Genomic DNA, 25,698 nt, shown 5'->3' on the forward strand with positions numbered 1-25,698 from the left:
GTTCATTTATATTGCTGTAAGGGTATACATTGTAGCTTGCGACAAGGAGAACAGGGCCAAAATGGCTACACCACTGGGTCTGCTAACAGAAAAGGACTGCAATTCTACTCAAATTAGCTTTATTAAAAAAATAATCTTACCACAGCTTTACAATGGACTCACACACATTTTGTACAGTACTGTTTGGAAAGTTACCCACAAGCCAATCCATCATCACCATGCAAATTGCTACAGTGTCAGCAGGTCCTCTGAGGATCAAGTGATTCCAAAGATCCTTAAGTTAGCAACATGCAAAGAGTGAGAGTCCATAAAGAGTGAGAGTCCATCGCTCCTTGCCTCAAAAGCCCCCCCCCCCTTTTTTTTTTTTTTAAAAGGGGGGGGGGGGGGTGGGCACAACAACATGGGACATGACACAACAAGTGACTAGCATGACATCAGAGCCAAACTATGGAGAAAGCCCAGGCTCCTCCTCACCAAATGAGTTTAAGACTGCTAACAATTCTTAGTACACACTACCAAAACTCCAGAATACCGAAGTCTGTCTGAGGGATCAACAAAACCAGGCTTAAATCCTTACCTTTGTTTTCTAGTAAGGAACTGCTTCAAATCCCTAAGGATATTTCCACTTTGTAATCCAACTTCCAAGTACAGGTTAGGTCTGTCAAAACTAGTACACGTGACCTGGGGATTTTTCAGGTTCAGACAACTCACTATGTCTTCTCTAATCGATGGACTTGCAGTTGCGGTTAAAGCAACAATGGGAACCTGCAATGAGAAGTAGAAGAAAAAGTCTAAAGAGCTCTCACTGACATTTTTTTCAACCAAAAAAATAATGAGTCAAAACTGAAATAGCGTGGAAACAAGCACTTAAATCTGTTTATGATGACTGGATCAGCTCAGGTATTTGAAAAATACAGTTAATATTTAGCTTCCTAGAGTTTTGGTCTACACTGTTCAGGAGAGTAGACAGGGACAGAGCACTGCTGAAATATAGGGTTTTATTCTGAATGTGTGCTTTCTTCAGTTAGACCTTCAACGAGTCTACAGTAATTCTCTCATGTGGTTGGCTAAATTTAGGGAACATAGGACAAAACTTCCAAGAGCAGCATATAAAGTTCAGGTCTAAGTTTTTAAGCTTATGCAATAAATGCTTGAGGAATATCTTGAAAACACAGCTGCTCGCTCTTGCGAGCCACTCAGCCAGCCAGTTAAAGAAAAAAAAAAAAAATCCCTCAATATTAAACCAGAAGCTTACAGACATTGTCTTCTACAGCATAAGGATCCAAAGTAATTTAATTGTCAGGAGTTTCTGGTAGTCCAGGTTCAGAATATCCTCCATTTAAGCATTTGGAAAAAACCCACAAAGCTCAGTCACTGACAGGGACTGCATAAACTCCAAAACAGCATGGTAACTACACCCAAAGAGCAACATTAAAAGACTGATATTTCAAACTATCATATAAAATGAGATAGTATCCTTCTCTTACATTGGATATCAAATATGTCAAAACCTCACCGATGGCAGAGCCTTCTTTAATGAGCCTAAACTTCTAAAGGAATTTCTGAAGTCATGGCCCCACTCGGAAATGCAGTGAGCTTCATCAACAGCTATGAGAGTAATACCTGATGGACACAAAACCACAGCATGGACACATTAACAAGACAAACCAACACAAAGCGACAAAATACAAACACCCCATTGTGCTCAATTTCAAGCTTTCCTGAGAAGGCACCAGCAGTATCCTTAAATTTTTGTTTCTAGAATGCCTTCTGCTGTGTCAACTTCCCAAGCCCATTTTTGTAATGGCCTACAGACTCTCCCACCACCGTCTCTGCTTCCTTTTCCAAGCTCCAAATCTCAATGGGTCAAAATCTTGAGCTACCTCTGACAGGACCTATTTCCACCCCCTGCTTCCCAGACTTTCTTAATAATAGTCACAATGCTGATTACAGATGTCGTTAGTTTTATTTTCTGGATTGTAAAACAAAGCCTGAGTGTCTCAGGTCTGCACTGAAGAGAAGTGGAAGTCCAAAACAATATGAGGGGAGAGGGGTTAAAGATACCTCTGGAAAATAATCTTATGTCTTCCAAATCAGAAAAACCCTTCAACTTGAGTACACCTATCACATTCTAATCCGCATGTTCAAAGCACCCTAGTGTGAGAGAGGCCAAGCACACAGCTTTTCGGAACTCCAGAAATTCAGATGGCTCCTCTTCTCCCTAGATAGTCCTCCCTGCCTATAGCACTAGAAACTCAATTCCTTAGTAAAAAAAAATATAAATAAATTCTTGGAGTTTATGTACCTTGAATTTACCCTACAATGAGAGATGCATCAGCTGCATCATCTTTGATGAAAAGAGAATTTTAAAGATGCACTACAGTGTTTCAAAACACAATTTCCTTGTTACTTTCTGATAAATATCAGAGAAATTCGAATACTTCAAAGGTTAAAATATTTAGTGATAAACATTGCACTTCCTGTGATTTGGAAATAAGTGTTTTAGCACCTCTGTTCCCAGGAACCTGTCTAACATTCCCATGTCAAGACCATGCTAAAGACACTACTCATGTATGACCTTTTTTCATCAATGTCCTGGTTTCATCTGGGATGTAGTTAGCTGTCTTCCTAGTAGCTGGTACAGTGCTATGTTTTGAGTTCAGTATGTGAAGAATGTTGATAACACTGATGTTTTCAGTTGTTGCTCAGTAGTGTTTAGACTACAGTCAAGGATTTTTCAGCTTCTCATGCCCAGCCAGGGCACCTGACCCAAACTGGCCAACAGTGTATTCCATACCATGGGACGTCCCATCTAGTTTAGGAACTGGGAAGTGGGGGGGGCAGGGTTTTCGCCGCTTGGGGGACTGGCTGGGTGTCGGTCGGGGAGTGAGTGAGCGGCTGCGTGGTGCTTAGTTGCTGGCTGGGGTTAAACCACGACAATCAATAACAGAATCTTCTCTCACCATTTACTGGCAGTCACTACACTAGCCTCTGATCTCACTAGTGGTAAGAAACTGGTGAAAAATGTTGAAGCATTAAAATAAGTTTAAATGTAATGATGAATTTTAGCTGCCTGCCAACTCATCCACAACCTTAGCCCCAACTTACCAATAGTTCGGTCAAGATCCTGAAGTAACTCCAAGTTCCCCGAACAAAACTCTGGAGTCATATATATGACTCTGTACTGACCCCTGAAAACATCAAGAAAATACACTGTCACAGAAGGAAAAACCTTAGACAACTCAACCAAGTGAAAAAAACCCCGTGATTGTCTAGAAGATGTAAACGAGAACAAGTACAGACTTCTGGATGGGAACAAGAGGAAGGAAGTGAAGACCGTAGAAAGCTTTCCAGAACAGTAGGAAAGCAAGGTAGTACACAGCATTACAGCAAAAGGTAAAACAGCAGAGAGATTTACCAGCCTTTAAAACAAGAAGAGACTGTTGTGATGACTTGGTCTAAGTCAAATATAGGTCTAATACCTGTGTAAAATCCTGTATAAATCACAACATAAAGCTGAGACAGCAAGCCCCATCTCCCCAGCCAGAGGGCACAAGAGGGTGGCTATAGCGTCCCACATGCTCAGCCTGGGTGAATGCAAGCAATACCACTGACTGCCAGGTTCCAGGTCTGAACCAGAATCAAGAGTTTCAGCAATGACAGATCAGGGAGAGATCCCACCTCTCAAATGTAACTCTCAGAACCTGCAGTCCCAGAAAGCTTAGCTAAGACTTACGCTTTGATACATCCTTTGACGTTTTTTGACTGAGCTGAACCAAGCAAGCAAGCTGGAATCTCTGACATTCTGCAGAAATAAAAAGCACAGTCATGAACAGATTTACTCTCAATGCTTTCTGCCTTAGCTTTCAGCCTATGCCAGCTCTTCATAAAGGAAGTTCAAGCTGCGTGGTCAGAGACTACATTCTTCCAAGGATCTTTGTGGGAAAAATCTTTTGAAAAAGCAAGAGGGATCACTGGCTATTCCTGCCACCCAAATGCTCTTCCGCTTTCCCTCCATATGACCCCCACACCACACACACTTGATTAGCACAATAACAAATCGGAGAAATAAAGACCATTTTCCTTGCACGAGAACTAAGTTTACTAATAAAACATTGAACAGAAGAAAATATGGTAAGTTTATTTTCTTTAGCTATTATTTTATGCAGTTCACCACATTTGGATATAAGCCACACTAGCTTGCAATTTTTTGCCTCTCCTTTCAATCTTTTGTGAGCTACTGGTGCTGCATCTGCTAATTTTCAATCAGGTAGCCGCTTTTTAATGACAGATACAATAGTTACGCTTACCAGCTCAGACGCTTCATATTTGACCTCTTTCAAGACCCCACAACCCCTGTCCTCTTAAAACGCCGTAAATCACCAAGTTATTAGACTTTTGTTTCAATAGCTTCTCCCCACTTATTCCTCTGTGTTTCAGTCCTTGGCAGAACTGCACCCAGACTGATAGACAAATTACTGAATTGCATTAGGTTGTAGAAGTTCAGTCTCCTCAGGCTTCAAAATGAATGACCCACTGAGAAGGTAGTGAAAAAACCCTTTCCACTGAAGAAAACAGTATAAAAGCCAAAGAAGCTACTGAATACATACAGACACCCTGCTGATTAATACTCAGTCTAGAAGCTTGCTATAGAGCCATCTTAGGCTCTCCAACCACTCATCTGCACACAGTCATGATGTGCAGCAGAAAATACCACAGATAATTATATTCCTTACTTCAGAAAACTTCATATCCTCTCTTTCACAAAAGACCTGTTCTTTCTAAGTTGGACAAGGCAGGAACGAACTAGACAACTCAGCACGATCCCCACAGCTTAAAGGAAAAAACGTCAGAAGTGAATAGCTGTTATAACAGAAAGCAAGTACACATAGAGAAAGCATTGTCAGGTATTAAAATCAAAGAGATTTATCTTGACAACACCTCTAACTGCTCAGGTAAGAGCAATTCGCTATCACCCACTAGTTCCCCCATCAGACCTTTTAAGTGAAGAGACCAGGTGTTAGGAGACCTACTACACTGTCTGTCTTAAAAGTCTGTGCCATAACTTTGATCCGAATGGCCTACAGCTTCCAGATCTATGTTGTTCAGATGTTACTTCTCAGACCCAAAGGAAGCCCTACCAAATTTTGACATAACTCTCACAGACTGAAATAGCTTGTGAAGCTTATCAGTTTGGTCTGCACAAAAAAGGGCCTGTGAATCCAGAAATACTTGAGAAGGATCCACCTTCAGGAACCACCCACCAGCATAGATCCTTTGCTAACTCAGCCTACAGTTCACGTAATTGGCAAATCCAGTGATCTTAGACTATTTACACAGTTTCCATGTGTTCCTTGAGAAACATATGCTTTACAGCTGACACACAAACAGCTTGCTGTACAAAGCTGCAACCTTAAACACCAAGAAATGCCACAAGCAGAATCCGTGGGTTTCCACAGGCAATACAGCAGCAGCTTGTTACTACTGCATTACTTACGTCAGCTGCAGCACCTGGTCCTCCATCAAGGAGATAAGAGGACAGATGACAATTCCTGTACATCCAGTGTAAACAGGAGGAAACTGGTAGCACAAGCTTTTTCCATAGCCTTAAAGAAGAAAGACAGAACTCAAACATCATGCTTTTTACGCAGCTATAACATACAGCTACATAAGACAATTCTAACACCTTGTTGAGCTCCCCTCCTCCCCCGCCAAAGGATGATATTTGTTCTGCTACAGAGGAACAAATATGCAAGATAAATATGGTCAGCATCCATTCGATACCCCTCCCTATAGCAAGGTCAGTGACAAAGGCTAGGACAGAAAAACAAGTAGCCAGCATAGCTGGCTCAGACTTACACAGTCTCAGTCAGGGCACCCCGTTCAAATGAGCCACAAGGACCATCTCTGAGTTTGAGCCCTACTCTCCCCAAAAAGGAAAAGATTTTTCACCACTTCTTAGGATGTAAAGGTAACTTACCAGTTGCCATGACAACAAGATTATCTCTTCTGTCTTCTAAAACAGAATTGATCACTTTCCACTGGACCCTTTAAATTAAACAACGGGGAATATCTTACTTTTGCCACCACACACAACATGTAAATTCTGTGAAAGTGCATATTCAGTTGAACTTGAGGTTAAAGAAACACTTCTGGCTGCCTTATATAGAGTGTTGTCTTTGCACAGTGCAACCACTCAAACACTCCAACTACTGCAGGTAGTCCCACCAGTGTTATAGTGGGGATCTCTAACTAAGGCAAGCAACATTTGATACAGTCATTCACAGCAGATCACAAAAAACCCTGTGTTCACATACATGAAAAACTGATCCAGAAACACTGTGAAAACTAGTTATCTTCAACACAAGAGATTCTGAACAGGACCTTGATTTTGCCAATCAATTTTCATCCTTTTGTGGTCCCGCAAGTGTACGTAACTGCGGTCAATTAAAAAAATCTCCACGCCCCCATTTCCAAAAGTTTACCAAATATTTTAATTGGGTAAAACAGTTCCACCCCAAGTGTTGCTCTTAGGCTGTGTCTTGCACAGAAAGCATTCCACCACCAGTCATCCAAGAAGATTTCATCCCACTCCCATCGAACTTAAAAACTGTAACAGCAATGCTCGAGTACATAACCACATACTCCACTGAGATTACACCACACTAGATAGAGGCCTGTCCCTCCTTAATTAGAGCCACATAACAAAGGATACCCAGACTAAGGAAGTTTATCATACAGAGAATAACATTTGTGCAGTTTGTTGCTTGCTGTTTAAAACACCTGAACTAGACCCGATACAATAAAGCTTCGATTACAGGAGGTATACCGTCAGAAGAGCCAAGAAGCTCATCCTCTACTGTGAGAGCAGAGCATTGTAGTTAATACTCTGCCCATGCTCTACTGTGAGAGCAGAGCATTGTAGTTAATACTCTGCCCATGCTCTACTGTGAGAGCAGAGCATTGTAGTTAATACTCCATAACATTTATTTTGACATCTTGTTGTGGCAAAGGCCGCTTTTCTTTTCCTAGGGATTTAGCACAGGTCCTATTTGTTAGTGGTTTTTAAAATAAGTAGTAATAAAAAAAAAAATAAATCATTTGAGTTGAAAGAAGGGAAAGAAAATGAACCCTAGAGTGTACATTTTAACAGTAAATACACTTACGGTTTAAAAGAAGAATGCCCAAAATAAGTCTTCAGACATGTCACGTGGCTTTCACTGGGTACTGGCAGCAATGGATCTTTAGTGGGACAGAAAAGAAAAAAAAAAAAATCATCTGTGAGTAAATTTTAAAAAGACAAAGCACTGTCTTGACAGACAACAGTCTGCTCATGGTTAGTGATGCCCAGGGCCCAGGATTTGGGCAACTCCAGTGATAAGAGACGTATCAAACTCTAGAGATATTTTTGGGCTAGAATAAGGGATCAAAAAAGCAAACAGGCTCCTCGGAGACCCTGCATGAGAAGAACATATGGCTTGATTAATGAGATAATAAAGCAATAGGTATTGTAACGCATAGCTGCATTATTTGGAACATGTTCAGACGAGGTACTAGAGATGTATTACTAGGCATGCCTTGAAAGACCCTACTGAAGTTACACTAATCAAGACCCAACACTGCAAGTTGCTAACAAAGTCGTGGTCCAAAAATGACACACAAGGGAACCCTGATCTTGCTGTAACCACTACAGAAACGTATTCAAGATCTCTGTTGAAATTTACAATTAACATTCAGCAGTAGAAAGCATGACATCTCCACCTAGTTTTTGTCTGTTGGGCCAGCACACATTCCCTGTAACAGCCTGTCTGGCTATTGTTCAGAGATGAACTGAACAAAGAAACAATCAACTCATCCGTCCCCATCTAGCAGCCCACGTTCTGCTTGGAAGAAGCAAGCGGCTCTTCTCCTGCCTGATGTCATTATTTTCAGTGACAAGGTCCACAGTCTAACTTACACAACCAGGGAAGAAAGCTTTCACACATTCCAAACAAGCTAAGGTGTATTTCACCTCACATTTCAGCCTCTTTTCCCCATTCATCTCCACAGGGCCACCATCAAAGCATTAGGTCAAGATCACCCCCAAGCCATAATTTCCTAAGAATTCTACCACGAAGCAGCAGTAGTGGGACAACAGAACAAAAGCACGTACCGGAGGTACCCTTTTCCCCTCTGCTGTGTTCTGAATAGGCACCCTCAATTCTGCATGACCTTCACATCCCCAGAACAGTTTTACTCCCATTAAGCATACATAACGTCTACTGATCGTGGCAGAAGTCAACCATGTTTTGGCAAGGACACCTTTAAATTTTCATCTTGACACACAGACAAGTACTCCGTTCGAAACCCAGATGAGCTTTAACTTTCTGCTTTAAGAAACCAAGCACAAAATATCGCTGTGCTTCCACATCTGCTTCTATAGACAGTGGGTTGTTTCTTTGTTTTAATTAATCATGCACTATGATTCAAAACATACCCAAACATTCCTCCTCTTCTTCCTCAATGCCTTCATCTTCTTCACCACCTGATGCAACGTTCAACTCTGTGTCAGGAGTTTTCCTAGCTTTATTGGACTCTCCTTCAGTTAAAACTCCTTTGCAATCATCTATGTCTTCTAAAGACTGAGAAATCAGGAGAAAAAGATATTTTGGAGCATGAAAGGGTAGATACAATGCATGTCTGAGGTAATATGATGAAGGGACACATGAGTTTTTATCTACTTATGGCATGAAACTCAGACCTATTGGCACACAGCACAAAGAAAAGCACAGTGGTCAAACGACTGTGAGTAGCATTCACATTCCAAGACCCATTTCCTGGGTACCAAAACAATGGCTTTTGTTTCTTCTTTGCAAAAAGGTCTTTGAAATTTTTAAGACATTAAAATCTGTTATTTTATAAAACCAACAGTCAGGGTTTTCGGGTTTGTTTTTTTTTTTGACTTTCAACTAGATGAAGGCACAAGTTTCACTGAGAAGTGACTTAGGAGACGAGTCACAAAAACCAGAAAGAGAAACGATGGGATCCCAATGTCATGCTACACTCATTGTTTCCGAAACATGGTACTTGGAGGAACACTAACTGAACCCCTTCTACTCAAGTTAGCTTTTCTGACCAGAACTGCATTTATAGGAGATTGACATGCAGCACTGAGAACAATCCAGGAGAGACCTGGTCCCTTCCTAGAAGAAAATTCAACTTTTTTTCCCCAGACCTTTAAGTCTTGCTTCCTACTTAGCTGAAACCAACACACTTAACCTTCACATCTGTACAAGCACAGGAACACTTGTGACTGCTCTGGTGGAAGCGTTCAGTCATTTGACTTGAAATACATACAGCACTCTCTGGGGGATCAGGAAAAAAGCCAGGGTAAAGAAAAATAAGACCCAACGTCTAAATCTTCATTTCAGGAAATTAAAGTTAAACCAGTAGAAACACTTTAAAAGAGGTCTGCAAAATATGGCTACAGAGCAGTTTCACCTACAGCCCAGGTTAGCAGCACCTGCAGCACACAAACTGCCCTGTCAGCTCAACCCCCTGGACAAGAGTTTGAATGCATGACGCTTGGAGCAGATCAATGATAATCTACACAAATGCACTAAGTGAGTAGATCAAGTCCAAGCTGGTATAGTAAAGATGTGGCAAGATGCAAGCGATATTGAAGTCTAACACTAGTAAACTGAATTCTTTAGGTATCCACACATTCATCTGTCTTCTGTCCACCTTCTGTAAGCAACACTGTTTTGCTTCATACTCCTTCCCCTCAACCACATGACACTCTACTGTGACCCAAGAGCATCATCATTACAGAAGAAAGTTAAAAAACAAAACCCCAAGGCACTCACTTTAAGCATCTCCATTTCCAGTTCTTCATCACTTTCAATGACACAGGAAATATTTTGTTCATTGTCTGTGGAGCATGCCTCCTAAGGAGAAAAAAAAAATTTTCTTTTTATCAGCAAAGTTATTTCTATTTTACCCACAACTTTTCAACCTTCTGTACATACTATAAATCATTTCTCTGTATGCCTTTACTTTTTACCAAAAATAACTAACCTCAACATTCAGCTCTGAAGCCTGCCCATTAAAAAAAATATCTGAAAGAAATATTGGAACATAACAAGGCCCTGTAGTAAGAGACAAAACCAGTAATATCACCAGATGTGTCAAACACTCAGAACATAAGGAAATTATAACCAGATTTAAGAGGCATCAATCCACATTCAGCAGTCACTAGAAGGACTGCTATTTACAGAACCCTTAGAAAAAGAACTGCTTTTTATTCATGACCAAGTAAGAGATGCTGAGGTACAGAATCTGTCCCCATACTGCAAGAAGTTCTTTGATAACATATTAGCAACTGAAAAAGGAAAACTAATCAGACTATCTAGAGCTTCTGTATTCAGTACTAATCCTTCCAATCACATGACTGAAGAGCATCTCAGGGCTTGACTATCTCCACAAATACCCTCCAGACTCTGAGCCCCTCTTCCAGCCCACCTTCATATTCTCTCAGGAACAGAATTTTTTAAAGTCTTGGGAAAAATTAAGGATGAGATCATTTCCTCTGCTGAGTGTCCATGATTAATAAGGGCTTTTCTTATTACCTCAGGTGTAGCTTCGTCGACCAATTCTTTTGCAGCCTGACATTCCAAGATTTGAAGTTCTTGCTCAGTAATATCTAGTGACATGAAGTCATCTCCATCTGCTTTGTCCTTAGAGCTGGCTGCTGCAGCCCCATCTTCCACAACAGTGTTACCTCTCCCTGCCTCTTCTTCATTAATATCTCCCTCCCACAAGCCAGCTAGTGTAGCATCAGAGCAGATATTGAAGTCGCCTTCAAGTTGTTTAGCAAATTCAGGCATTTCAACTTTTTGTGCTTCAACGTTTGCTGACTCTGCTTCAAGATTTGTTGGAGTTGCACCACAGCTCCTCTCCAGTACAGGAGGGGAAGCTGAACAAAACAGCGTGCTTAAGGCGTTTACATTCTCTGATATGTCAGCTAGTATTTCTGCAGCCCTAGAAGGTAAAACAAGTCAAACCAAAATGATAAAGGCAGTTACTACGCACATCTTAGCCACAAGTAAAACTAAGGATTCTGAAGTAGTCTGTTTTTCCAGAGAGAGTTTGTTCAAAACTTCACGTATAAAGGCTGATCACTCCCATGCAATTGGCATTCCACTTCTGTGAGAAGAAAATTAAACTTCTTTACACTGAAGAAAACCTATAAAGACTCTCCAAAAACACTGTTTATGCTATTGCCCCCATGCTGGTATCAAGTCTCCAGACTTCTAGTAGTCATGCAACAGTCCCGAATATTTATAAAAGAAGGTATTGCTGTGCATTTTGGCAAGAAGAAAAAGATTCAGCAGAGTTCACTGTCAAACCCATTGCAATTAGACCAGTGAAAACTTAAGTTCCTACATATAAAGACAGTATTTCCCCATCAAGCATACTGTGCTTTCTTTTCTTGGAAAAGGACTCACAGGTAACAGAGACAGCTGTTAACACACAGATTTTTTTGCATGGGACCTTGTGGATCAAGAGCAAAACACCAATCTTAGGGGTAAAGTAGAGACAGGCTGGCAAAAACCTAACCTCTGCAAATTTGCAAGTTGTTCAGAAGAGTCAGGGATGCGAGAAGCCAGGTCCGTTATCTCTTCAGCCAGTGAAGTCAAGCGCTCCTTCACAACCTCTGACATGTCATCTGTAAGAAGTGCCATCACAGTTATTTCACATTAACTGAGGTCTAACTTCTATATGCAAATAAGTTCCATCCAAGTAACTGTATTTCTACAAGATATACAGCTGATAAGACAGCCTTTTCCAGTGCTTAAAAAAACAACCAAAAACCCAAGTACATGGAATCAGGCTAAACTTTCATGTACTTCAGCACTGCATCTCTTCCAGTGGCCCATTACGCATGCTCGGGGAAAAAGAACACAGAACAGGACCATTACAAAGTCATCCTTCCCCAGTATGCCCTCCAGCTTGCAGAAAAGAGCTGTTAACACAGATATGCTGCCTAAACCAAAGCTGAAAAGTTGCACCACATATTAAGGGGATAGTACTGCCACTTCTGTCTTTGATAGAAAAGTAAAATTCAGCCAGTACAAAAGCAAAAAAAACTTCCTCTTTTCCAACCATAAACTACATGCAGTACTTCACTTCCCTTATGAAACATGGAAGTGAACAAAACCCAAGATTTTAGAATCACTTTTCTAATCAAGTAAATAATGCTAAGCTGCTCTAAAAAAAGTTGAGTCCTATTTATACACCTCAAGAAACACATTACTTCGTAACATCTATTTTTTTTTGTTGTCTTATTTCTTCTTAAACTAGATTTTTGTCCCTGCGTCAGCAGAATTGAAATTAACTCACTGAAGTGCTTCCAGAAACAAACTAAAATGACAGCAGGAATTTTTACCATCTCTGTATACAGCAGAAACAAACAACGTATCAAGATTGCATGCCTACATCACTATGGAAAATAGTTACACAGCATGACAACACAGGTCATCTAAGAGCCTTTACAGTCTGCGCTCTCCAGAAGCGATCTCTAATCACCCAGAAGCCAGACAATCCTGACACAAAGATACTATGAAAAAACCTGTTGGGAAATAGAATATTCTAGCGTACATTGAATGAATTCTTTATGCCCGAATGTATAACTTACCTCGTCTTACACGAAATAATTTCCGGTCACCGTTATTCATATTTTTCAGTTTTTGATAAATGATGAAGCCAGCCTGCAAAAGAAAGGGAAAGAAATTGGTACTCAGTACTCTGCAGAGAAACAACACCTTTAGAGACTAAAAAAAAAAACCCAAGAATTAATTCAGCAAACCACAACATGAATACATTGCGAAAATCAGATTCCGAGTTGTTGGCCCATGCCATACAACGGTCGATGGTCTGCCTTACTGCATTGCTCATCACAACCAAGTTACGTTTTACAGAATGCTTCACAAAAGGCAAAGTCCTGACTTGGGGTCCACATTGTAGTGGACTTATATACTCTTATATAGATGCCAGCATGGTTATCTTATGAAGTTAGCTGCAAAAAAGAAAGCTCCAAGTACTCCGCTCCCAGTCTCACCATCTGCTCCACCTCATTCAGATTTTATGCAGCGCTCCAAAAGAATAGCTATGAACCTACTAAGATAGACTGTGTGCTTAATATTTCCCTTGATATGAATAATAAGTTCTAACAGGAAAATGCAGCCTAAAGCTAGGAATGTGCTAATTAGCCTGCACATGTTAACCAAAGCATCTTAAGGAGGAAAGAGAAAGAAACAAGTTACTCCCTCATGTTTTCCTGTGAGGCTCCAAAAGGCAGGCCAGGTGAACAGAGCATAGCAAGAAAGAGGCATTGCCTGGAAAGAGCTGGCTCCTGCAGCTGCACCAGGCACCAAAAATAGAGCTCCTTTCCTTACTGGCTTGGGTTTTAACAGGTGCTAAACCCTCCACAGTTTAACATGTAACTGAACTAGAAAAATATGCAACGTTTCTTGAGTCAGAAAAGAAAACAGAGACCACTGTTCCACCTCCCTTCCTGTATCTAACCTCATCACAGAAATAAAAACCTGAGGGGGTTTTATTTTGCTGCCATAAAGAACAATTATCTCCCAGGAAGCACGCAGCACCCAGCAGCATAATGGTAAATCCCTTCACAGAACTGCGGGAAAACTACGCTCTTTTCAAAATAGTGAAAAGCAGAGACTTCTTCAGAGCTACAAAAATTCACATGCAATCAAATTACTCTTCCTGGTAACCCGTACTGTGGTTCTGCTCCGTTAGCCACTGGAGAAGGTTGTATTTCTTCAAAGGTGCTTATTAATTTTCTCATGTATTATATTTAAGAGGATTTTATTTCATAAGCAGCTCAAGAACAATGACCAAAAATCCCAGTAAAAAACACAACCAAAAGTGCTAACACACTAAAGCGAATACCTGCAGACAAGGGAACCAAAAAAATAATTGCCCACTCTTCACTTCCATAAGCGATTATTGTACTTAAATACACATCAGCCATGTTACACCTATGTGGGATAATCATGCTGCAAGAATTTCTACTTACTCCGTACAGTCAGATATAAAATTCACCCAATTGCTGCATTAAAACTCACTTCCCTGAGGTGACAAGTTGAAGTGACTCCAAATGGACAGACATTCCTCAGGCATACTTGCTGGTGCCTGTGTTACTTGGCACTTTCAGAGCACAGCAGAACTTCCAGGAGCTCTGTTTCGCGAACAGACTTCAATAAAAAGGCAAATCTTGCAACACCATGAAACATTAAGAGGTAAGGATCTCATGGGAGGCTCAAAGCTGCTGTGGAATGGGGTTTCTTTCTTCCCTCTACATTCAATTTTCTATGCAAAATGTTCACCACAATATCCTCTTCAAGTGATCTCAGTATGAAAGTCAGGTACAAGCAGTACCATCTTCAACAGAGATATTATGAAGCTCTGGATGAGCACTGAAGTTTAGAAAACTTAAAACAGACAAGGAATTGAACAGCACCCTACTTGGTGGCATTTCCACCTTTAAGCATCCCATATCCTCAGGGTCTTCCTACATTCATTAAGTTCTGTAGCAGAAAGGCATTAAAAACAGTAGCTATCAGCACAGTAGAGAACAAATTTATTGATAGAGGTGGAATAGCAATCTCTTCTTGTACATACATAGGCATCTGTGGCTGCGTACAATTTCTGCTCCTCACTGAGTGGAAACTCCTCCCAGTTACTACAGCGGACACACTTATCCTTCAAAAGCTGCTTGCCGAAAAGGTGTTTTACCAGACCATTGAGACTCCATATCTCCTTACACTTCAGCTGGGGAAAGAACAAAAAACAGAGGTCTTGTTTAAAGGGGAAAGCAATTAGACCTGGCAGAATGTATTCCTAGAACTGACTTAACTGATTAATGTACTTAATCCTTCATTAGAAACCAAGAGCTCTGGGTTAGTCAGAACAAACTAGTTTCTCAAAGCAGTTAACTGTTCTCCAGGCCTAATTCTGCTCTCATCATATTAAAAGGTAGCTTGGCCATTCAAAAGCTGTACTTCCCTGCCCTGAAACTGTATTGTTACAGGGCATACCTACATTGTCAGGCTGGAAGGATGGCATTAGGGTCAGCTAAGTCCACACAATGTGAGGTGGTACTGTCACACTACCAAAAATAGGAAACAGCTGTACAACGTAGTCTCCAGGTTGATAAAATAAGAGCCATAGACTTAAGCAGCAACCCCTCTCTCCAGGATTTTTCTGTTTTTTTGCCTTTCTAATTAGAGAAAAATCAGTATCAAACACTAGGAATTTTTTTAATATAAACACAGAAATATTGAAGTCTGCCTGTGAGCGTTTTGTCATCTTTTGCAAGTCTGAACCCAAGTGCAAGCAAAAGAGCACAGTTATAGACCACACTAACCACTATTCAGTGTGCCGGGAAGCAGTTCATCAGAAGTCTCTAGAAGTCACCCCACCACACTGCTATTTTCAATTGCTTTTGTAATCACACTTGTCAATCACAGTAGCTACATGCTTTTGTTTTAATAGTCAGTTTGGGAAACTTTCCTTCAGACCCCAAGGATCCAGGACTTAACGGGCACAGTCTTCTGCTATTCCAACTTGCAAGCACTTGCAAAACATTCAGAACTGTTGAGCCTAACAGCAGCAGTGCAGCATTATCAGCTCATCCCCTTAAATCTGGTATAAAAAACCCTACCCACTGTTCATTTTAGGTTCCCCCAACCCTCCCCCTCACAGTGTGCCATTATGTATAACCCTATTCTTTGTTCTCTCAAGCTTCACTTTCAAGTTTATTTTTGGTTTGTTTTCTCTTGAGCAGAAGACTTTAAAGCTGCTATCAGAGATCACATTGCTCATCTTCATTACAAATTATTCTGGAGTCGGATGCTGGGACAAAAAAAGGGGGGTGGGAGTGGGCACATGAACTGAGGAAACTCCAAGCTTGAAAAGAAACAGCTCCTTCTATTGCTTGAGCAAAACAGTTTAATTTGTACAACTTCCAACCCACTAGGAATTGAAACATCAAGGTGGCTCATATGGAGAACACTGCCCCAAACACTGATGATACATCATGTTCCCCTCTCCCCCACTGTGATTTAATTACACAGCGTACATAAAGCACAGAACAGAGACAGGTATAAGTAGTATTATTTGCAGGCATAAATCTCTGTCCTCCACCAGGAAACTCCCAATTGTTGCTATTGTCCTACCAAACAAACAAAAAATAAAAGCACAGAAGGAAAGATAAGTCCATGGAGAGACCGCGTACAGGTAAGGATACATATACAAGATGACAGAAAAATCTTTAAGGGACATGCTAGAAATAAGAATGGCAGGATGACTTGGAAGGTAGTGAACCTTTTGCTCTCTTTCCTAATAAGAAGGCACAGATCTCCCTACTTCAAATAATATCTAACCAAAATCCAACTACATTGAAATTCAGGGTGTGCCAAGTGTGACATTACTTCTAAACAATGGGTCATCAAGCACTGGAAACTGCACCCACGTGAGAACACAGGTGACTGACTTGACAGCCATGGAAACAAAGATATTTCTACTGCTCCAGATCATGTGGCAAACACCTCTGCACGGAGAACTTCACGGAAGACCTTGATGCTTCCTTCCAGCACCAAGCAAGCCCTGGCAGGAGGGCTGCCTCTCTTCAAACAGGCATCAGTCCTTCACTGCCTCCACAGCATTGCTTACATCTTATTTTAAGGGTTCAGCCGTTGCTGGGACATGTACACCATCGCCATTAGGACCCTGACTTGACACAATCTGGCAATTTCCATCACTAAGTAGTAAAGAAAAATCTATCTGCAGCTGAATTAAAAAGCCATACGTGTAAATGCAAAAGGTGAACAGACCTGAAAGGGGACAAATGTTCATTAAGAACAGGCTCACTGAAAGACAGTACTTAGTTCTGCAGACTTGCTTGAGAGTTCTGTTTAAACTCTTTTTTTTTTTTTTTAAATAAGTTATGTATTTAACTGCTTTATTCTACTGAATACGTTTGCGATCACAATTGAACTCCTATGAAGACAAGGAAGCCTCCTTTTGTATAGCACAATAACCAGATACCCTCCCACACCAAAAAGGTTTTAAGCTTTACTTTCTCATTAGCAATGTCAGCCAGCTCCACAAAGCTCTTCAGTCTGATTTCAAAGTCACTCATCAGCTTCCATTGATCTCCCTCAATTCCTACGCCAACTTTTTTAATGGTTTCATCTTCGAGCAGTCTTTTGAGTCCCTTGGGAAAACCTAAAATAGATTAAGCCCAAACATGAGAAACTAAATACTGGAAGATGCCAGAAAGTCTAATGGAAATGACAAAATCCTAGCACAAAGGCCATCTGCAAAGACCTGTGCTTTTAGAGGAAAAGCCCCCAAAGTTGCTCTGTTGATGTGACCGTTTGTACTCTGGAACAACTGGAAACACCAATTGATTGTAATGTATCATCTGCAGACAAACAGGAAAGGAATATTTGAAATAAACAAATTCAATCTGCATCTGAAAATATATCAAGTAAAAAATTAAACCACCTTACCTCATTTGTCTTACTGATCATTAAACCACATAACAAAAAGGCAACCTCTAACTGGAAAAAGATATTTTAATTCTCACAATCACATGCTCATGAAACCAAATGCAGTATTATTTTACTATTGTCCACATTATTCCTTCCCAGTTTTTGCCATTTCCCATTCCCAGGGAACAGTTTAAACCATAGCCACGGCTTTCTCTGGAGGCATACTCAGTGCTAACGCTGAGCTGGTCCAACAATGGCATTTGAAAAACAGACTTTGCCAACCAGATCCTCCGCCAATCCCAGGCAAGTCACTCTTGTAAGTATGAAAAAGAAATATTCAAGGAGGTACACAAATGCTAAGTATTATATTTTGATTTATCCCAAACTGTTGGCCCAGCAATGCTGCATCAAAGGGTATTTTCATATTTACAGGACCGAGTAAAAGCATGCAGCTTTCATATCTGGTTTTCTACAGGAGGGAACAGCCACAGACACTTCATACTTGGAACAAAAGCAGCCTTTTTCTCCCCTCTGTGTTTGTTTCCATTTAGAATTCGGAACATCTTATTTAAATACATACCTTCAGGAACCCACAGCTGGATACCCTGAATTAGTCTCAAGTGTAATTCTGCTACCTACAAACAGGCAGTATTGCACAAACACATAGTACTTAATATCTGGCTTGGTTCTGATTTCAAGTTTCACCTTTTCACTACTGTAATACCTATTTATATACTTCAATCAGTTTGCATCACTGATTTTATTTTTACATAACTGCCTCCACACTTCCGTGGCTACCACTGACACACGATACAAACACTTTTGCAACTCTAGCCACAATCAGCTGCGTTGTGGACTGTGAAGTTGCAGGTCCAATTCAAAGCATTAGAAAATTACTGTTAAAAAAACCTCAAAACTGTAGTAGCCCGGTGCTGTAAGATGCAGACAAACTACAAACACTGCCAAAGCACCTCAGCCATAACACAATATGGAAAATCCTACGTAGAGGAGATAAATACAGTTGAGCTGAATAAAAGCGTGCAACGTATGCAGCTGACTTACTGAACAAGGGATTTTCACCTAAGAATATCATGATGAAAACCTTCAAGGATGGTAACTTCCCAGTAAAGGACTTGTGCTCCATTTCCACCACCTCATTTCTAGAAAAGTGACCGTGTGAACTAAAAAGGTCTAAGTTCAGACTATACAGAGGCTACAATCTGAGAAACAGGCCTCGTTTTCTTAGAAGTCTGCAAGAAAATAAAAAAGTAAAAAACAAGATAGCTATCAAGAAACTTCCTGATAAATATATGTAATTTTTGTCCTTTATACAGAGTCCAAGAACTCTCCACTCTCTTCCTCCTGCAGAAAGAAGCATTATTTTTTGCAACAAAAAATGGTAAATCTTATCCAACTGGCTAATTCTGCCAACATCCACATTTCTGTAGATCGAAAGTATTCTGCATAATAAGCACAAGTTGGCTGCGGTTCCTGCAATAACATTGACATTTCACTCCGTTCAACGTACATCTCCCATTGGCAAGAACAGAAATTTTAGAAAATTCTTCAGGAGGAAACACCATCTTCTGCTGTAACACACAGTACCCTACATGCAATCATACTCAGTGTCAACACACAAACATCTTCACTTTTAGAATCAAAATCATTTCAGCTTTTTATGACTCTTCTTCTCTTAGCTTCCTTTCCTCAAATCTTTTTCTTTTGTGCGCTTGTACCTTTCTGCCTCCCAGATTGAATAGCCTCCAGCAATTAAATTTTCCACCCCATTTGCTATAAATGACAAAGGATTGAACACCAACATTAAAATTATCGCTATTATACCTCAGCATGCACACCCCAGGGAAATCAGAGACATCTCACAGGCATAGTTCCAATCTAACATTCAAACCAAAGGTTATAAAATTGCAGCCTCCTTCCCTCATTCCTATTTTCCTCTATCTGGAAGCTTTTATTCACATCCATAATGAATTCAGACTCTGTAGAGCACACCCCCTTCTTTCCCCACAGCTGCATCACACCAGGTATCCAGTATTCTTTCTGAAAACCAATGTCACAAAATGCAGGTATTGGGAACAAACAGCACAACAGCCATCATTTTTGAAGGTTTTTGTTATTGAAGCCAAATTAAAAAGAAACAGCCTGCTAAATTTAGGTTCGTTGTTTATTTCGGCATGAAACAGAAAGCTCATTATCGGAGCAGGGAATTAAATTTTTTTAAAACTGAATTAAAATATTCTTTCCCAGAGAGAAAAATAATCCTCAAGAAAGATTCTTTTGCCCTATTCAGAACCTAAAATGCTGCATGCCAGCACACAGGGCAAGACTTGGGCTAAGATCCCCTTGATATACATAGGCAATACTCAAAGAATAAATCCCTTTATTATAGGCAGGGAAGGGGAGAAGGATGGATTTTTACTATCTAACGTAGTGTGAAATACCAGCTATTGCTCAAGGCTTAAGTTCAAACTTAATCACAAGAAACAGAGGGCAACTCATGCCCTAACTAATAAAAAGAGAGGAATTACAGTACCTGACATGGAAGAGATGTGAAACAAATAACACTTCTCCTCAGTTACACATATCTGGATTACAGCTATTTTTGCCATTTGTCCTTTAGTATATGACGGTGGCCATTCAATATCAAATCCAACAGCAGCCCCATTTGATAAACTCTGCCTGAAAAGAAACAGATATTCTTCACATTTAACTGTTCTTCTACCAGTACTTAAAATACCAGGCTTAAGTCATCTTACATCAAGATGATCAAGAGAGTCACAGCCAGTGCATCTTTCCTTTCACATGTACAGGACACAGAAACCATTTTAAAATCAAGACTATAATGAGATGAAATTCCTGCTGGTCCCAAAAGCTACAAGAAACCCTTCAAACCTTAGCAGATCTTACTGCATTCAAACAGTAGTGTATAGCAAGCCCCAGGAAATAGCCAGATACAAAAGCTGATGGAATAGTTTATATTCCCTTGAAAGCTTGTTCTTTATCTATGCCACTGCACTGAAAGTTTTGTATAGAATTTTTTTCTCCAGTAGCACGAGCTGTACTGTGCAAAAAGGGGGGAAAAATAATTATCTGTTTGGATCACGTATGTACTACCTTTTTTTTCAAACATACAGTCCATAGTTATGAATTAACACATACGCTTGATTTCTTACAGCTCATACTTCCCCGTGAAGTCACTTAAGTTCAAGGAATTATCCATGCCGCGAAAGGCAAAGAACCTGCGTTAGAGCCTTTACTGCTTCTGCTTAAAGGGACTGCAAGGTTCAGCGATGGCGTCTCCCACAAAAAGACCAAATGGGAAACTGTAACTGCATAGCACAATGGAGAAAACACAGTGTAGACGAACCAGGGATCTCCCTCACGGGATAATTCACCATCATGAGAAATAGGTTCAGTTTATGCTTGCAACCAGTAAGACACATTTGCCAGATGCAACAAGACAGCCAACATGACCAGATGTTTTCTCTGGCTGAACTGTTGACCTCTGGACACATCAAATGCACAACGAGCCCAGGAAAAGCAGACAGAGAGAAGAGCCAATTCCTTTTCAGAAAGGAAAAAGCACTTGAAAAAGAAAAAAACAAAAACCACAGAGTAAGACCTATTACCTGATATCTTCTGAGATAAGGGAACAGTCACTGGCTTCGTAGCTGTAAACGACAGAGCCGCGGAACTCTAGGAACGGCAGCCCATCTTCCAAAACACTCCGCTGAACAGTAGGGTTCTGTCAAACAACATTTGGAAGAGGCTTGGTTACTGGCCACACCTAACCTTGCCACAGAGATGTGTCGGCACTGCAACCACTGCATGCAGCTTTAATGCTGTATCCCAGCAAGGCTGGCACCGGTGGTTACTGAAACCTTGCAGCAGAACTGCGCTCCACATGCAGGGCTGGTATCACTGTCAACTAAGAACAGGGTGACAACCCCCCCCCCCCTTTATAAAAACATTCAGGTTCCTGCCCTGATTTCTTTGCATAACTCTGAGCACTGGGACTGAAAACGTGCAGGCTGAGTTTTCACCTCAATTTAGTTTAGTTGGATTCTTCCTGCCAAAGAGATACGGTACCTTTCCAAGAACAACTTTAGGGAAAACATCCACTTTTAACAGTGTCAAAACCCCCTCAATGTTACTTCAAATGCTGTAGCACTTGCACACCTCAAATATAAGGAAAAAAATATTAAATAATGGACAATAATTTAAGTAATTTTTCAAGTAAAATCCTCTGGCCCATCTCTATTTTGGTACAGATGTATGCAATACCTCAGTTTCCCCATTTCCGCAGTCCCACATTTCAGTCAGCCCACTTCACTTAACCCTGGCAGACATAATACATGAGGAACTTCACAAAGGTCTAAGTAAACTCCATGGATTCCAAACTATGTGCCATATTGAAAAGGACCAATATCCTCCAACTGATGAACAGAAGTTTACAAATTGAAGATTTAAGTCCACAAGGCAAGGTGAAATCTAACACTCAGGTTTGGCCTCTCCCCCCCCACCCCCGCCTTTCAGAAGCATATTTACTAAAAGTTACTGACTGATAAACTTACTTGAATCGCAATACTTCTGGTAACAACCTGCCTGAAAAACCTTCAGATGTATTAAAAACATGCAAGTAAGCTACGATGCCAGTAATAGCAAATATGGTTAAATACCACCGGAAAACACTTAAACAAAACAATCTTGCCAGTCAAAAGAGGCCACAATATCCAAAACAGGTTTTAATACAGTTTCAGAAACAATAAGTTGCCTGGAAGGGGGAGATTGTGAAACAAAGATACTGCTGGTTTTATGCTTGCAGAACAAAGTATTTCCTCCAGTTAACGAAGGGTGAAAGTTTAATCAAAACCCTTCCTCAAAGAGCTTGCTGAGCCAGGATGCCACAGTACACAGGCTGCACCACAGAGAATTAAAGTCATGTTGGTTTTAACTGACATTTAATATCCATGCTACTAATTTTTCACTCCCGCTCTATAGAAGGAAAACTGCTGAACTGAGTTTCCTGCTCTTCTCACAATTAGTTTTCTAATTGTTAAACCAGTTTCAGATGTTAAAAGAGGAGGTCCTTTTTAGCAGGAAATTTTATACTGAAACTGCTCATATGTGCAGGAAAAACACAACCATCCAAGGACCCATTGACATCCTTGGAATGCCGGAAACAGACTTAAGCTTGATGATAAATTAATTCTTCTGATACCTCGTAGCTGCAAAATCTTCTAAAATACTGCAGATGTGCAAATGCAGAGAGCTGGAGGGCCTTACCAGAACAAACTTCCCTGTCAGGCTAGAGCTTGAGGTCACTGCATTTTAGGCTCTCGAATTACATAGATTGAAAATCCTCAGTCCTTGCTGGTATACAGCCCACAATACTGGGTGAGCAATGCATCAAAAGCTCCCTTATACTTGGGTGGTTTTGCCACTGAAATTCAAGACTGTCAGGAAGAAATTTCTATAGAGATAATAGCAACAGCCTTTAGTCAATACATGATCTTTTAATTAAAAAAAAAAAAAAAGACTTCAACAAGCTAATTCAACCAGTAATAACACAAGAGTACCTAAATTTAATTACAGTTCACACAACTAAACAGTAGTAAGCATTCACAAATATCAGAGGCATAGGTCTAACTAAAAGCATGTGGTCCAATGTTGTTCTATTGTGCAGCCTGCAACCAACTAAATTTCCCCTATGTGATGACATACCTTTTTATCACCCAGAACTTCCTCTTGGTTTTGGGTAAGCATCCACTGTGGATATTTATTCTGCAGACCAGTACCATGCAAATCCATTTTATTCATTTTTTCTGCATTTCTGTTACTTGTACATAAAAAAAAATAAAAAAAATAATAGAGCAGTCAATAGTTTGCATGGACACAAGCTGTTACTATCATCAGGCCTGAACAATGTTCAGGAAGATCACTAGCTTGAACTTAAAATGCTTTGTGCACAAGAATGGACATTTACAGAGCTGCCCACATTAAACAGCAGAAGAGCTTTAGGCATTATATTCTTGTTCACATGTCAGTAAGAAAAACAAGAAAAGCCAAGAAAAACTCTTAAAGATCTTCTAGGGAAAGAAGTTAAGTCTAGTTTTATGGAGATCAGTGACTCAGAAGAGAAGAGTACACCTAGTGCCATCTCTGGTCAGCACAGCCATCGTTAATGAGACAAATTAATCTGGTGTTTTAGATAACAGCATAGCAACCAGCCACCTAGCTTAAAAGCAGTCAGCTGCATTTGCTGATAAACAGAAGTCAGGAAAAATTAAAATTCAAAACAAGACCTACCAGACTCACACAAACACTGCCCCAAGGCCTGCATTCCCTGCACAGGACCTCAGGGCTGTGAGCCCACAACCAAGATAAAAAGCATGCAGAATTTCTAGGGCAAACTACAACCAAAGACGACATGTGCTGCTAAACTCTCTGGTGCAGACTTGATGACGGCCGAGGTTACTTACGAATTTGCCAGCCCGGGATTCAAACAAAATGACCTCACCAAGCAGAGGCAGCCTATTCCCAGGGCATGAGAAAGCAGGGCGCACCCCCGGGAACAGGAAGGCACTCCACAGAAAAGTTAGAAGACATTCAAATTGGGAAGACACGCTGTCCGAAACAGCAGGAGATTTTCAGCCCTGACGACTGGGGTTTCCCTTCAGGGAAGTGGAGCAGGGTTTCCTAGTTGTGATGCAAACGATGACTGGATCGGAGCTGCTCCAGCTTCTTCCTGGACTGCTTCTAGCATCATTTAGAAATCCTCCTGGAGATGGAGCAAAACAGTTCACAAAGAAGAAATTTCTCATCCTGCTTCTTCCTACTAGTCCCTAGGTGTTCAATACACTTTAACAACAAAATGGGGCCACTACTGTCTTACTAAGAACATAACTTCCAGCTGCACTTCCTCACCAAGAAGAAAGTACAAATCCTAGGCCAATCGTGCCATTTCAGTTCTTCAGGACTCAAAAACACCTTTTGATTTTTGAATTTATTATCTAGTCCAGGCAGAATTTTTCCCTTGGTTACCTGTCCACTTCTGCAGCAGCATAATCAACCTCAGCCGCCTCAGAAACAACTTTAAAAAACATTTTAATACTAAAACAGACACAGAAAAGCCACTAGCAAGATGCCTCAACTAGAGCCACTCTGTTCCTGGGAGCTGCAAGCGCTGGAAATGAGAAAAAGCAGCAGAGAAGCTAGAAACAAAAAATGGACACCCTGCAGCACCCACATCACCAGCTGCCACCCTCGCAGCTCTAGCAAGGCATTTCCCAAACACCAGCTAAAAGTTCCAGAGTACCCTTTGGTAACTACACCACACGAGCAAGCGCTGCTCGCCGCGGCATCACCCACCTTTCCAGCATTAAGCCAAGCACCCGAAGGTGTGAGTGCCAAGCCTTGCACAGGCAGCTGCCGACCAACAATGATGAGACGTGCTCCAAGCTAGCACGGACCCCCGGGGGACCACCGGCAGCAGAGCCACAGCAAAGTTTTCGCACAGGGGCCAAAACTTCTTGTTTCTTCAGAGAAAAAATGCAGGCTCACTGCCCCTCACCTCTGGAAGGGCATGAAGCGAGCACCCCAAACCCACCCGAGCAGCAGGAACCCCCACGGTGGGGGTGGGGGGGGAAGCTTCATCCCGGGAGGCCACCCCGCCTGCACCCCCCGTCTCCCGGTACCGCAAGGCGGGAAGGTCGCGGCGGGAACCCTTCCCGGTCCCCAGCCGCCGGGGTCGAGGTCCCAAAGGCCCGGCGGTGCCCGCAACAGGCCTGGACCGGCAGCGGGCCGCTGGCCAGCCCAGCGGCGACAGGCTCGAAGGCGGCCCCGTTCCACCTCCCGCCGTCGCACCGGCCTCCTCCCGGGCCCCACCGTGCACGGCGGTGGCGACACCTCAGCCCCCTCCCCTCCGCCTCAGCCCTCACGGACGCCCACCGCTCCCCAACCTCCTCACCAGCAGCGGCGCACGCATCAGCGTCACGGCGCCTCGCGTCGCGCCGTTAATACGTCACCGAGGCAGCCACCTCCCCCCGCCGCGGAGCCGGCCGTCTCCCCCCGACGGCGGCAGCGGCGGCGGCGGCGGGAGGTTACCCGAGGTGACGCG

General features: G+C 41.6%; 1 protein-coding gene across 2 annotated transcripts in view; it reads right to left on the reverse strand.

Moving 5' to 3' along the window:
* Positions 1 to 25,151, reverse strand: part of WRN (Werner syndrome, RecQ helicase-like) — a 48,143-nt gene extending 22,992 nt beyond the window's left edge. For both annotated transcript variants that reach the window (XM_010575522.1, XM_010575521.1), the window contains exons 1-18: positions 24,951 to 25,151; positions 23,304 to 23,418; positions 21,209 to 21,324; positions 20,113 to 20,258; positions 17,144 to 17,292; positions 14,686 to 14,835; positions 12,677 to 12,749; positions 11,599 to 11,707; positions 10,608 to 11,019; positions 9,846 to 9,926; positions 8,477 to 8,621; positions 7,167 to 7,242; positions 5,981 to 6,048; positions 5,498 to 5,606; positions 3,737 to 3,805; positions 3,109 to 3,191; positions 1,517 to 1,623; positions 578 to 765 (exon numbers count right to left, since the gene is read on the reverse strand). In XM_010575522.1, the coding sequence (XP_010573824.1) occupies positions 578 to 765; positions 1,517 to 1,623; positions 3,109 to 3,191; positions 3,737 to 3,805; positions 5,498 to 5,606; positions 5,981 to 6,048; positions 7,167 to 7,242; positions 8,477 to 8,621; positions 9,846 to 9,926; positions 10,608 to 11,019; positions 11,599 to 11,707; positions 12,677 to 12,749; positions 14,686 to 14,835; positions 17,144 to 17,292; positions 20,113 to 20,258; positions 21,209 to 21,324; positions 23,304 to 23,418; positions 24,951 to 24,961 (2,207 nt within the window). In that variant the 5' untranslated portion in view covers positions 24,962 to 25,151. The remainder of the gene's footprint in view (positions 1 to 577; positions 766 to 1,516; positions 1,624 to 3,108; positions 3,192 to 3,736; positions 3,806 to 5,497; positions 5,607 to 5,980; positions 6,049 to 7,166; positions 7,243 to 8,476; positions 8,622 to 9,845; positions 9,927 to 10,607; positions 11,020 to 11,598; positions 11,708 to 12,676; positions 12,750 to 14,685; positions 14,836 to 17,143; positions 17,293 to 20,112; positions 20,259 to 21,208; positions 21,325 to 23,303; positions 23,419 to 24,950) is intronic.
* Between the last annotated feature and the right edge of the window lie 547 nt (positions 25,152 to 25,698).

This window comes from Haliaeetus leucocephalus, unplaced genomic scaffold (genome assembly GCF_000737465.1).
Source record: "Haliaeetus leucocephalus isolate CR32 unplaced genomic scaffold, Haliaeetus_leucocephalus-4.0 Scaffold484, whole genome shotgun sequence".
Classification (NCBI taxonomy): domain Eukaryota; kingdom Metazoa; phylum Chordata; class Aves; order Accipitriformes; family Accipitridae; genus Haliaeetus; species Haliaeetus leucocephalus.